At 41.7% G+C, this 14,127-nt stretch overlaps 1 protein-coding gene across 12 annotated transcripts in view; it reads right to left on the reverse strand.

The window, feature by feature from the left end:
* Window positions 1-587: 587 nt before the first annotated feature.
* The window catches only part of TNRC6B (trinucleotide repeat containing adaptor 6B), a 241,005-nt gene continuing 227,465 nt past the window's right edge, over window positions 588-14,127 (reverse strand). For all 12 annotated transcript variants that reach the window (XM_044779371.2, XM_044779373.2, XM_044779379.2 and 9 more), the window contains 7 exons: window positions 12,973-13,149; window positions 11,216-11,362; window positions 10,862-10,957; window positions 8,336-8,560; window positions 7,806-7,876; window positions 4,772-4,911; window positions 588-3,786 (listed from right to left, as the gene is read on the reverse strand). In XM_044779371.2, coding sequence (XP_044635306.1) covers window positions 3,399-3,786; window positions 4,772-4,911; window positions 7,806-7,876; window positions 8,336-8,560; window positions 10,862-10,957; window positions 11,216-11,362; window positions 12,973-13,149 — 1,244 coding nt within the window. In that variant the 3' untranslated portion in view covers window positions 588-3,398. The remainder of the gene's footprint in view (window positions 3,787-4,771; window positions 4,912-7,805; window positions 7,877-8,335; window positions 8,561-10,861; window positions 10,958-11,215; window positions 11,363-12,972; window positions 13,150-14,127) is intronic.

A 14,127-nucleotide genomic window follows, 5' to 3' on the forward strand; every position in this document is an offset into this window, starting at 1 on the left:
AGGGGAGATTTCAGTTCAGTCTTAAATGGAAAGGAGCAAAGTGATGGCATTCCCATTTATATACACCAAACACTCTCCCATTAAATTACACACAATTTCAAATGAATCCATGATAGAGCTCTTATAAAGCTTAATCCTTCTCCCATATTTTTTAAGATAACGAATTTACCTGTTGCTGCTAAATTGATAATTTTTAAAAAATATTTCTTTCTACGTGTTTTAAAATGTGTGATCCCCAGTATGACAATAACGTTTGGAGACTTTTCTTTTTACATTTTTTTTAAGTAAAAATTGTTTAAACTTTTTGAAGTTTCAGGAACTTGTAAAAGTTTGTTAACAGGAAAGAAACAGCCGTCTATCTAGGATAAGATACGGTTAAATAAACCTTCTTCAAAAAACTGGCTTCCTACCCTAGAATTCCTGAGAATGCTTGCAAATTTTAAAGCAGGAAAATAAATGTTAAAAACAAAAACAAAAAACACTGTTAAATGCTCCCAGAGTTAGTCTTCATCTAAAATATATATTTATATGTATATATATATACGCACTTTTTGGTCTTTTTTTAAGTTTTTAATTTTTTTCCCTTTAAGCTTATGATGGAAGAACATTTTAGCTTCTCATGTTTATTTTTACATATTTCAAATCCCTCATTATGTCTTGTAAACAAGAGGGGCTCTAGCACCCGGCTTTCACCGTATTATCGTAAGGACTCAACTAACCCATAGTGTAGGTCCAGGAGCCACGGCAGGAGAGGGGGGTGGGGCAGGACATGGCAGGGAGCCAAGAGCGGCAGTGGACAGGGCCACGTCTGGCTCTCGGGACATGCTCCTGGCCCAGGGACACTAAGATTTAGCCTTCTGTAGAAGTCTAACACAGCTGCTCTTCACCTGGAGGTCACCACACACAGGGTTTTGCTCCACACACAAGAGAGCAGTCAGTAGGGGCTGGAAGGAGACATTTTGTACGTGGGCAGAAGTGGAAGGGGCACGGTGGTGATGAAAACCGGAGAGCAGGAGGAGGGCACAGTTAGTTTTCTACAAGGCATCAAATGAGAACAAACCAATGCTGGAAACTCAAGTTTGACCACCTACCCACAAAGGGTTCACAAAGACTTGTATGAGCGAATGCTCACTTGAATTATGCACGTCAATCTCTTTTGAGGCTAGGTTTATAATCAACAGGGTAAGCCGAGAGGACTACAGAATTCCCATTCTTTGTCTCTCAAAACCACTTAAATGCAAATATTTCGCTTTTGCCTTTTCCTATACACACCCACCCACCCTCCCACCTACACACAGACACAAGCTAAAAGTCAAATACATTAGGCATTGTTGTATCCTTCACTGAAGATGCTAAAGAAAGAAAAACTCCCTTGTCCTCACTAGCAGCAAGTTACGGAGGACAGTAGAGGTCTGCTCCCACCAAGGGTTGGAATGGGCAGGTAATTGCTGGTACAGAATGTCGGCACTTTATGTTAAACAGTATAATGCAGACTGGGATGTCCACACAAGTGCTAGCACGTTACCGGCATACGTCCCCCTCCCCCCACCCCGCCCGCCCCGCCAGCCATCTGCTTTGTATAAAGGGTACGTACCCCTTCAGGGCTGCTGTAACTCTCTTCACAAAAAGCAGTCTGATACATTTTGATTCCAACATAAGTACATACATGTTGATGATAACTGTGGATTAAAAGTTGCCCCCTATTCGGCCCAGAGTACTACTACATTGATGCTTAAAAAAAAAAAAAAAAAGTCTTTAAATACCGAAATAAAAAAAAGCAACATTACAAGGAAAAAAATAATAAGAGGTCAAAACCAAAAAAAGGTGCAATACTTAAAGTCTTTGCTAAGTTATACCTGCCTAAGCAAAACCACATACACAGGAAATACACAATACAGAGGAACCAAAGGAAACGCTTGAAGTACACACTGGTTTAAGAACATTCGTTACGTAAACGTTTCTGTCAGTGATGGCCCGGTGCTGTAACACGCCACGGCCTGGCACAGGTAACACTCAGCAAGAGAGAAGCAGAGAGGGAGGAGCTGCGCATGCTTCCAGGAGGCTGCTCGCAACTTATTTTGTTTCCGTTTTTTTAAAATGAAAAAGAAAAACTAATAGAAATATTTAATTCAGCATTACCTAACTTTCTGATCAATTTCTCATACCTGATTATGCAAGAAAGGGGGAACAAAATTTTTCTCCTTTGAGACATCACACAATTAAAAACTATCTCATTGTCTGTTCCCATTCAAACTAACGAAAAGGCCCGTGTGAAACTTAACAGGTATTCAGATATGCCTAGCGTCCACTTACTTCAAAAAACAAAAATAAATAAGACACACAGTTGCTCCAAGAGGTACCTCCTGCTCTCCTAAATTTGTGGACTTGGCAGTGCTCCACTTTACTGCTAGGTCAAAAGAAAAGCTAGAGAAAACTCACACTCAGGCTATTCTGCAAATGTACAGGAGTTCCCTGCTTTAATCATTAAAAAGCACTCTGTTCATCTTCATGCAGCCCAACGGAGTCGCTTTAGGAGCAGTGGCTCCCCGTGCTTGTGTATTCTCATAGTTTAAAAAAAACAAAACAAAAGGCAGATGGCCGGCCAGCCAGCCTGTGGACTGTCAGCAATGCAGCTTTCTGAGAACTCAGGGTGGGGGAGGAGGGAGAGGAGGAGGAGGAGGAGGACACAGGCACACTCACACACACAGAGACAGAGAGAAGGATGCACGCGAATGCACATGAACACACGTGCACACACATACCAGAACGAGCATGCCTGGGCAGTTACATGTGCCAGAACACACTGGTATTTATCAACCAGCCAATCACAAATTTTTTCCTTTTTTTTTTTTAGGTTTTTTGTGTTTTTGTTTTTAAAGTGAGGCTCCGTCAAGTCTTCCCTCCCCCCACCCCAACAATTCTTTTGAATTCCCCTCCCTCCCAAACATGGTAGACCTAAGGACGGAAACACACCCAGTGCAAACAAAGTTAAAAAGCTATTTTTTTTCAGTATATATGTTTCTTAGCAACAACTTCCATATAACATGAAAAAAGTGAAAAACTAGAAACTAATTTTTTTAATTTTTTTGTGTTTAAATTTAAATGGTATGTGTACTTGCTTCACATTGTCTTTCTAGGTTGGCGTTCATGATTCAAGTATTTCAAGAGTGATATGTTCTCTTTTTGGATTCGTATTCCAAACAAAAAAACTGAAGGTATAAGGGAGGCAACTATGTGCTCAGACAGTCTGTCAATGACCCACCTTTTTTTCTCTCTCCGTTTTCTTTTTTCCTTTTAAAAATGTATTTATTGCAAGTTGAAAAAAAAAACGAAAAGGTCAAGTTAGTGCTGCTGCTGTTCCAAAAAAGGTCACGAGGTCAGAGTTGAAAGTTCTAAGTTCAGATTGAATCCGACCCTCCTCCCAGAAGGTCACCAGGTAGTAAAGGAGCAGGGCTGCCCATCCTATGGGGATCTTCCACAGTTGGGACTCCCCACAAGCTAGAAGAATAGTTTGGGGGCCCCCACAACGAAGCGCCAGCAAGATCGGCCCCGCTGCTGCCACCAGCACTGCTGCTCCATTGCCCGAGCCCTGTGGACCCACCGAAAAGATTCAGAGCAGGTCCGACGGGATCTGACTGGGTCTGGCCGGTCTCCAGCGACTGCCAACCTGCTGCGGGTGCACTTGGGGTTGCTGCAGGTGTAGGGGGCTGAGCTTGTGCCAGAAAGCGGCTAACTTCATCATCGGTGGCAAACTCAGCCAGGATGGTAGTGTTTCCCAACACACACCTGGAAAAAAGGGAAGGGAAAGAGCTATAGATTTCAGGGAAATCCTAAAGCACACATAGGGACTGAGTATTTTGAGTCCTCACTATTCAAAGTGTGGTCCTTTGACTAGTAGCTTCTACTTCTCCTGGATGCTTTTTGGAATGCAGACTCATGGGCTCCACCCCAAGCCTACAGGATCACAGACTGCATTTTAACCAGACCGCCAGGTGATTGAGAAGTACTGATTTAAAGCAATGAAGTATTACTAAATCCCAAGACATCCAAGGTCTATGAAAGGGTACTATATATCAATATCCCTTGGTATTTGGAATTTGTATGTCAAGAAAAACATCACCTCTTTTCGTACCCCATGAGAGGTAAAAGATCACACCCTAAGCATCAAGGTGCCCAGCCTCAGACGCCTGGAAGTGCCATTGTGTCTCAGGGCTGGGCTTGCTGCCTGAGCCTCACTATCAGTAGCTTGCTTTGATTATAGCTTTCTGTCGTGGCATCTACAGCCACAGGGAGTCAGCTCTTTCCTGTCCACCAATTTAACAGTGGCTGGAAGGGGGACGGTCAAAGTCTGATCCAGTTCCACCTACTTCAGGCAAAACCTCTGCGACCCAAGCCAAGACCATAATATTTCAACATCACCCACAAAGAAGCCAAAGTAAGCAGCTAAATCCTATTATGAAAAGTGACAGCACTTACAACGCTTCACATTTTCATTAATACTGGCTTTGTTTTATGGTACTTAAAATTTACTCACTACTTCACAAATTCTTTACTTTTGCAATTCTCATTATCGGCCTATGATACAAAGAGGACATTCCATGCTTAAGTAGGTAGAAAAAATCAGCCACCTCAGCACCTAAGCAATTGCTGATGCAATGATGCTGTTTTAGTGCATGGTCTTGTGCATCTTTGTTTAATGAAGCAGGTGCCAAATACTCACGTGTGCATCTTCATGCGTGTTTGTCTCAGTGAGAGTAGGATGGGTACTCACATGTGCAGTGCAGTTTGGGCCTTGGCCGCCTCCTGTTTGGTGCTGTATCGGATCAGGGCGGTGCCCTGGGTTAGGTTCAGGTGGAATGTCAGCAGTGGGCCATGCTGCATGCAGATGGTTCTCAAGGTTGACCCATCAATCTAAGGAGTAACGACATTTGTGAGAAAAAGCTGGAGGTGGAGCATGAAAGGAAGTCAAGTGACCTTTCTTCTATATGAAAATGAGAAGGACTGATGGTTTGTAAATAATAGTATCAGTAGTAAATAAGTCTTGGAGAGATGAATGAAGAACTCAAAGCAGGGAAGGGTGCATTGAAGAAGAGGACTTAAAGGTAAATTTGAAGATGTTCGACGCACTGGGCTGAAATCTAATGTGCCCATTTTGCAAATAAAAAAGCCTGCATAAATACAGCTCAAAACAAAAAGCATATGATTCAATCTGTGGTCTATTTTCCATAAGAGGTTAACAAGTCAACGTGTGCTGATTTGAAGAGCTTCAAAAAGCAGAAATAAGATGGTACCCAAATTAGAATTTAAGAACACAGGCAAAGTCCTCAGCATCATTACTAATGCAGTATTCTTCCACCTCCCCAGTTAACAATCTCACAAAGAGCTCAAAAGAAAGACACAAACAACAAAAGCGCTGCTATCGATCTGATGATTTCAATGCTGATGGCTGGCCTAGCTCCAGACTATTCTGACATCCTCTTACTCCTATTCTGGCCACCTCAGGGTGAGACTATTTCTACCTACCTCTCTGTGTCTTCTGCTGCCCTCCTTCAGCCAACTCGACCAAGGGCTGTAGTTGCTCACCTTAGTCACACTAAGAGGTTCAGTGATTACAGATAACTGCCCTTGCCTATGACTCAGATGAACAAATCTATTTATTCACTCTGATTAATTTATTTGTATCAAGATCACAACTAGGTTTAAGCTGCTCAGTCCAACATTTCAGTTCATTTCTTTCAAAGGGAAGCAGATTACTATTGGAATAGCCTTAAAAAGTTGTATAACTGGCGACAGAAGTAGAAACATTTCTGTGGTTTTACCATGGCAACGCTGCAGGATGGAAACCGTCCATTTCACCATAGTTCTTTACAGAAAATGACTGGAGAAACAGCTCTTAGCATTGTTTTATAAGTGACAATCAACTATATAAGCATGTCAGTGTGTGCCACAAGTGACTTTTCCGGATACAAGTCCTCTAAACAATTTTTAGGTGATAAAAATAAATTTATCCAGGTACCAAAGATTTGTCCTTAGAACCTTATTTTAAGCTGTGATTGAGTTTAGTCTCCTCTTAGGTAGTTTCGATATTTAAAATTAATTCTTTCTAATACAAACACAGCCAACCCCTATATTCATTTCATGTATATATACACATGTACTTACTATTTTTCATTTGATAAAACACAAGTGAACAGCTAGTTAGCTTGCCCAGTTCCTTTCAACACAGGACATCCCTCATTGCTTCTCTCATCCTAACCATATTATGCCCACCATACCGTGTGACAACTTAGAAATAAAGAGGCATATATAGTTTTGAGGATGGTTATATAAAATCTTCATACTTAGTCAACTATTAGCTAAAACAATAACCCGGAGTTGATTAGATACAGAGATTAAGAGCTGAGCCAGACTCCTCCTCATGTTAACTATATTTAGGAAACTGCCTTTCTCCACGCGTACCTTGAAATACGAGCCCTCGATTTACTCCCACAAATGGGTTCAATGGATAAATAAATTTAGGAGAAGCTCTATTTCCCCACAGAGATCACAATACATGTTAGCGTATTAAAGGGTCTAAGGAGTCTTATGGTGAAGAAACCTGCATAATTTTGTTTAATCAAGTATACATTCCAAACATACTAGGCCAGAGACCTGTTAATATCCCTTGGGAATACTCTGGAAAATGCTGGCTTAGTAAAGTATACATAAATCCACTTCTTTTTTTGAGGAAGATCAGCCTTGAGCTAACTACTGCCAATCCTCCTCTTTTTGCTGAGGAAGACTGGCCCTGAGCTAACATCCATGCCCATCTTCATCTACTTTATATGTGGGACGCCTACCACAGCATGGCTTGCCAAGCGGTGCCATGTTCCACCCAGAATCTGAACCAGCGAACCCTGGGCCACCGAGAAGCAGAACGTGCGAACTTAACGGCTGTGCCCCTGGGCCGGTCCCAACATAAATCCATTTCTGAATTAAATGCTAGACAATCCATTCTATGTGTCAAAGGGAGAGAGGCAGAATTAACTCCTTTTAACAAGCTGTTGTAGAGGTTGTGCTGTCAAGTCCAAGTGAAGGTTATGGGCTCAGTTTCGATGGGTTCATTTAACCTCATTTGCGTGCTCAACATAATGCTGCTGCAAATACATCAGTTATCAAGCAACCGAGGTGAAGGGAGAGTGGCTTGGTGGGAATGAAACCCCTCCACTGGACAAACAACCCAGAGGGCATGTCCTGGTGAGAGCAAATGAGTAATGCCATCTACACAGAGAGAATAACAGATGGAAAATTAAAAGCACCTATGTGGCATTTAAGCTATGAAATCGACAGATTCCTTCTACTGCAGAGATGGATGGTTAAATACTTATGAAGCATAAAAATGGTTAACATTGAGACTCAAGTCTTGTTGAATAACTAACACAAAAACAGGTAATTTTTCTGCACGTGGTTAAAACACTTGAAACATCCGTTTCCCACTTGGTTCCAGATTCTAACAGGCACATCTTACACACCAAGTTATCGCTGCTAAACAGAATTCACCGGATAAGACCACCCCACTCTCATTATCTTATAAACTACCCATGTTAACACCACCTTGAAGACGGGCATGCAGCTGAGTAGCCAACATCCTCCATTCAGAAGCAGGCTTCAAGCCTTGGATGAGGAGACCCACCCTGCAGGCTGGACTCTCTGCAGCGACCAGGAAATGAACGAGCTCTTCCACCTGCCAACCTCCCACATCTCTGAGTTCCCCTCTCTTCACACAATCAAGTCCTCTCTAGAAAATCACAAGAAAGCATGATTACCTGCGGAGTGAGATTGTGAAGAACCAGCCAGTAACTAGGACGAACCGAACCACCATCACTCCAGGTAGAGGCTGTAAGCAACCAGAAAAAAAAGATCAGGAGGAGCTAGCAAAAAATGAAGACAGCACTGAGCAAGAAACATTTTCACAAGGCCCACACGTTTCTTCTCTCCTTTTGTACACTGTCTTTCCTTTGCCACCTCACTCTGGCCTTCTGTGTCTCGTCACTGAACGGCCACTTCCCCTCTCCTGGACCTTGATCCCTACACACTCCTGTGCCTTATTGTAAGACAATGCTTTTCTCCCAGTTCTCACTCCGTCATTCATCATGTCTACTCCATCGCTACCTCGGGAGCTCTTGGGTCCCTCTGCCTTATACTGACTGTGACTTTTCATTCAGGAGATACTTTTTCCTCTACCAGACAACTGTGATTGCCTCTCTCATGAAGACTTCATCATGTCTTCACCATTTGTGTTAACATAGGCCCCTTGTGTTTGAACCCTGGTGCTCCTTAGGCAGATCCTTCTCACCCGAGGCAAGCCGTGAGTCCTGTGTCCCCCACCCCCTGACTGATCGGGGTGCTGTGCTGCTCCAGGGAGATGACGGTTTGGGGTTGGTCAGACCAGGAGGTGGGCGGGGCAGCGGTGTAGTGTTCCTTGAGGAAATATGGTTTTTCCACATCTTGTTGGAGAGATGAGTGGGGTTGTGTCCTATGGGATCTGGGGACCATGTTGATTTGTAATCAGGGAACTTTGCTATAAGATGAGAAAATTAGGAAGGAATAAGGTTAGATAGGTGACTTTTGTCAATAAATACACATAAATTTTGTGTGTGTGTATATATATATATATGCACACACACATACACATAGATACATACACATTTATAGTCTAAAAAAAGTAAGTGCACATTTTAAGAGTAGCAATACAAAATAACATTGTTCTTTGAGCCAATGAAATACAAAATTTTCAATGACTATTACTCTGAATTGACCAATTAACACATAAACCAAAGATTTAATAAGATAACTAATTCTCTACTGCTTTCTTAGCTAGACACAAGCTGAAAGGGAAGATAAATTCAAGGAAAGTATTCCTAAAGCCATTAGTCTTACAGATACAGTAGAATATGAACCTTAGGCAAAACTAAAAGTGTTTTATAAATATTTATTGACCGAATGGAAGTACATTAGAAAATTACACTTTTCTTAAATCCAGAGTATTAGATGTCAACATTCAAACAGATTTTTTAAACACAATGAACAAATATTCACTAAAGGGCTACTATGTCTTAAGGCGCTGAATCAGTGTTGTGGGTAATATAAACAGTTATTCTCAAGAACTGCAAGTTCAGATGGGAAGACAGAACAGATGAACAACAGAATTGGTAACCCCAGGCAACATTATATACGTTCAATACTCAGAGAAGAAAGACAATGCTGGGCCGTCAGCAAAGGCTTTGCAAAGACAGGTCTTAAAGGATTGACATAAATGGATGGGCTCAGAGAGACAGGAGAATATAAACCAAGGTTCAACTTAAACTCTCTCTGTACTAAATATGTTTTTCCCCAATTCTGGCTAAACACTTCACAGGGCAGAGAGGTAAAGGAGGCCATAAAGACAGGCTGGGGGCTGATGAAGATGCTATCAGGAGTTTCTGCAGTAGACTGAGCAGGTAGTGTTTAAATGAGGGTCTAAACTGGGCAAGAGCAAATGGATGTGAGAGACACGACTGCAGAATAAACCACGCAGGAGACGTCATCACTGCCTGGATCCAGGGGAAGAGGAAGGAGTGAGAAAATACTAAGATTTTGTGACTAAGTGATGCACGGGAACATCACTAAGAAAAATAAAGAGTTTAGTTAAGAAGGAAAGACAAATTTGGGGTGGGAAAGCATACGTTCAGTCTTAGACAAGCCTGGGGTGATTTCTGGGTCATCTCTCAGGTGAATGTTCAATTGCAGACAAAAGATAAAATAGGTCAACCTGAGATATGGGCAGTTACGGGAACAGAAGAGCTAGATGAAAATGAGTTTTCACATGTGAAGGAGGAAGTATAATCTAGGGTGGTGGTTAGAAACACGGAGTGTTGAGTCGTCCCTTTACACACTCACTCAGACCTGAGGCAAATTCTATCAGCTCTTTGAATCTCAGTTTCTTCATCTACAACACGGGGATAACACCGGGACCGCCCCATAGACGTTGGTGAAGGTAAGATTAGAATTCAAGCCTGGTCTACAGAAGCATTCGATAAATGATAGGTTATTGTTGCACTGCTGATACAACACAGAGGTGGAAAGAAAAAGAAGAGACGACAATTTGTAAGGTCATTAACCTTCAGTGTCTTAGTAGGTAGCTAAGGATTTGTTTTATTTGTTTTTGCCTGGACAAAGATCAGAAGCCTTAATTACTTTAATGGCTTCAAGTTCAACTTCTGCAAGACCAAGGTGATTTGTCTACCAATTACTAATGATCTGTCCCCAATCCATAAGGCATTGTGTTATGTGAGTAACTTCAAAGGCTTTACTATATCCAGTAACTTTTCCATTCCCTATTATCTTTCAAAAAAACACAAGGAATTCAACAAATCTTGGTCGAATTAATCAAAAGTACTCTTTTTTTCCCTTGGCCATCTGCCCTTAGCCTTTGTAAGTGGAAGGATTTTTAGAGAAAAGCAAGCTGTAATTGGCTGCCTTGGGAATAACCACCTGGACTTAACTGCTTCTTCCCATGGCCTCTGAGGCTCCTGGCAGACTGGTTGAAAGAAAAGCACTTGTGTCGTCAGGATATAACCTCTGCCCTCTCAACACCCACAGCTCCCCGCAATTATGTCACCATCTGCCTTGTCCTAAAGCCATTTGTCTCATCCTACCTCTGGGAGACTGGAAGCTCCTCAAGGACATGACCAATACAAGAGGTGTGCCTCCATCTATGCTGACCCACGCTATTCAACTTCTGTAAAAGTATTCCGTAAGAAATAAACACCAATTTCCTTTGTAAAAGGGAACCTGATGGAAGAGTGCTAACCAAAGGGAAACAAACAGGTCACACTCGTACCTGAAGTGCTATGAACGTTGGTAAAGGAGTTGTCAGAGGCACTGTAGGGCCAGGCACCAGGTGAAGGCAGCGAGGTGTTGAGGGAAGAATTAGACCCTTTGGGTGAACATGAAGAACAAGACAAAAATATTGCAGATAGATGTCAATATAACCAGTGAAACCTTTAAGCATTTTATTTAACTTTCAATAGAGAGGAGAACAAAATATATCTAAAAGATACATATGAAAAGCTACATATTTCTTATGTTTTCTGGTTAAATTATTAGGTACTGGCAAGTAGAAATGAAGCCACAGATTGACAAAAACAAAAATGTTGGGTGGTGAATAAACACAAGGGCTATCTTACTTACTTACCTGTGGTGTTATCCCGCAGAAGTTGGTGGTCAGTATCTACAATGGGAGATGTGGCTGTACCCCCCAGTACACTTCCTGGGGTGACATAGGGGTCAGATTCAGGGTCAATGTTTTGGATACCTTTCCATGGCACTCCTGGTTGGAATTCTGAGACAAGAAGAACAAATATTAGAGGTGGGCGTTTGTTCAAAAAACAGTAAAATGAAGTTATTGTTTGATACCAGAAATAGATCTCTGAAAAGTCTAAATACTGCATCTTTTTTTATCTCAGATTTTCATCAATATTCTTTTTTTAAAAGTCAGCCTAAACATATACTGTGCCAGCAGCACCTTTGAGTTATCACAACAGGTCGAACTTCTCTGTGTCTCTCTGCTTGTGAACTTGATGTCATTGCTCATCAGTGCCTGGCCCCAGCACCTGCTCTGCCTGCTCCCAGGGAAATTCAGGCCCGAGGGCAGGGAGGCAGGATTAAGTAGTCTGGTGCTCAACAGAACCTTCCAGGCATCTACGATAAGAACCAGGAGAAAATCTGATTTAGAGATCAGTGACCTCTCCCATTTATCTCACTGGAAACTGGCTCAGATACATAAAAGAAAATGTAATATAAATGACCACTACTATGTAGAATGTCCAGGGGCAACCGGCAGAAATAATTTGACTTATCATGAAAAAGCCTAGAATATGTATAAGTGTTTTCAATTTTCTTATTGGTTAATTTAAATCATATTTAAAGCTATATGATAGAAATAATGAATTACTTTCCTAATCATGATCAGGAAGAGCAATATGTGTTATACATGAACAATATGCATTGTATGATTGTATTTAAATAGAATGAAACTATACATAATCATACCACAAATACATCTGTAGAGAAAGAGATTTAGGACATATACCAAATTTTTTATTTTTATTTCTGTTTTACTAAATTTTAAAATTTTTTCTACAATGAAAACAGATTACTTATATCAAATTAAAGAGAGAGAGAGAGAAGAAGAAAGCAACAAATAGTCTAATTGCACTCACTACTGTATAGTTGGAGCCTAACTGATAATAAATACTTGCTTAATGAATAAACAAATCAATTCAAAGGATGTTTCAGAAGAACCCAGGTTACAAGGCATCCTATGCACGGATGAATGCTGCTAAGTCCTGGCTCCAACATCTCCCCCCATCTTTTTTTTTTTTTTTTTTAGGAAGATTAGCCCTGAGCTAACTACTGCCAATCCCCCTCTTTTTGCTGAGGAAGACTGGCCCTGAGCTAACAACCATGCCCATCTTCCTCCACTTCATACGTGGGATGCCTACCACAGCATGGCTTTTGCCAAGTGGTGCCATGTCTGCACCCGGGATCCGAACTGGGGAACCCCGTGCCACTGAGAAGTGGATATGTGAACTTAACTGCTGTGCCACCGGGCTGGCCCCTAACATCACCTTCTTTTATCCCCAGATTCCACTCCTCTGACTTCGTTTGGCTTATCTATACCTGTCCAGTACTTACTACGTGGTAACTTACCTTGAAGGTGATCAGTGTCCACAACCTTACCTTCCTGACTGAACTCTATAGAGCAGAGAACCCATCTAAAGAAAATTTTCTGTCTTCCCTGAGCATAGCACATGTCTTGCTTTTATCAGACAGTAATTACTGAAAGTGAGTGCCTTAGTAAAGTGGGTGGCAAAAGCAATGTGTTCAGAACCTGAAGTTAACAATTAAAAAACAAATGGTATCTCAGAAAAAACATCTCCTGGACAATACCTGGAGGCCAACTGGCATTGCTGGATTTACTTCCGATTTTATTTGTTGGTGGAGATTTGGCAGGTAACCAGCTATCACCAGCAGGACCCGTATGGCCACCCAGCGTGTCACCCGGGATGATATCAAACTGGTTATATGGTGACCCTCCTCGGGTCTTACCAGGGGCCACTATAGCGCCTGAGAAAAGAGAGAGGAAATTAATTCAGACCCAGAAAGGACACCTGTGAACAGAACCAGACAATCTTTCATTCAGAGGAACTCAAACCAATACAGTATTCTGAAGCTTACACAGTCAAGAAAGCACTGGAATGTGAGGTCCCACCCGAGAGCCAGTATATAATTAACGAGCAGTCTGACCATGGACAATCCATTTCACCTTTCTGAGCCTCTCCGTTTCTCACTTATGCACACGGCACTATTCTCCTTCTTGAATGTTTCTTTCAGTTTTAAAATTCCATGGTCTTATGAAATTAAGGAAACTTTCATAAACTACGAATCATACCATTATTCCCACAGTTTTTATACTAATGACTCAAGAATGAGAAATAGGAAAAATCTGTGGCACATAGGAGGGTTTTATCTACTTTTCTGCTGACACTACCCACCCAAGTACTCAAGTGCTGATCAGGCCTAGCTTAGCTGGAAGCAGCAGTGTAAACAGGGGGAGTCCACTGGCAAGAAAGCATCTGCAATTGCTTTAAATTCCAAAGCAGTGAGATGGAATTCCCGCCTCGGGTCTCTGCCAGCACAAGACCAGCAGTGCACTCTGCCGCTCTGAGAGCCAGGGCCCCACACACGGAGAACAGCAAGCCCTTTGTCCCTGCCTTCCCGAGGGCATTTCAGCGGTTTTGTCGGTACCCCCTTCACGCATTTCATATGCCACAAGGCAGGCGAAAATGAAAAGCTTAAAACTCCCTTAAACTCACAAAAAATGAGCTTTACTTTAAATAAAATTTTCCGCCTCTGTGAGATACCATTCTACTTATTTTTCAAATGAATTTTACATGTTGTATTGTGTCACTTCATCTACTCATAGGACGCTGATTCAGAAAAGACAAAATTATTTCCAGGGTAATGTATTAAAACCTTTGTCTAAGTATTGATTAAAACAATCTGTTTGCTTTGGCCTAGCAGGAACATCATCAAAACCAACTC

Source organism: Equus asinus, chromosome 4, assembly GCF_041296235.1.
Source record: "Equus asinus isolate D_3611 breed Donkey chromosome 4, EquAss-T2T_v2, whole genome shotgun sequence".
Classification (NCBI taxonomy): domain Eukaryota; kingdom Metazoa; phylum Chordata; class Mammalia; order Perissodactyla; family Equidae; genus Equus; species Equus asinus.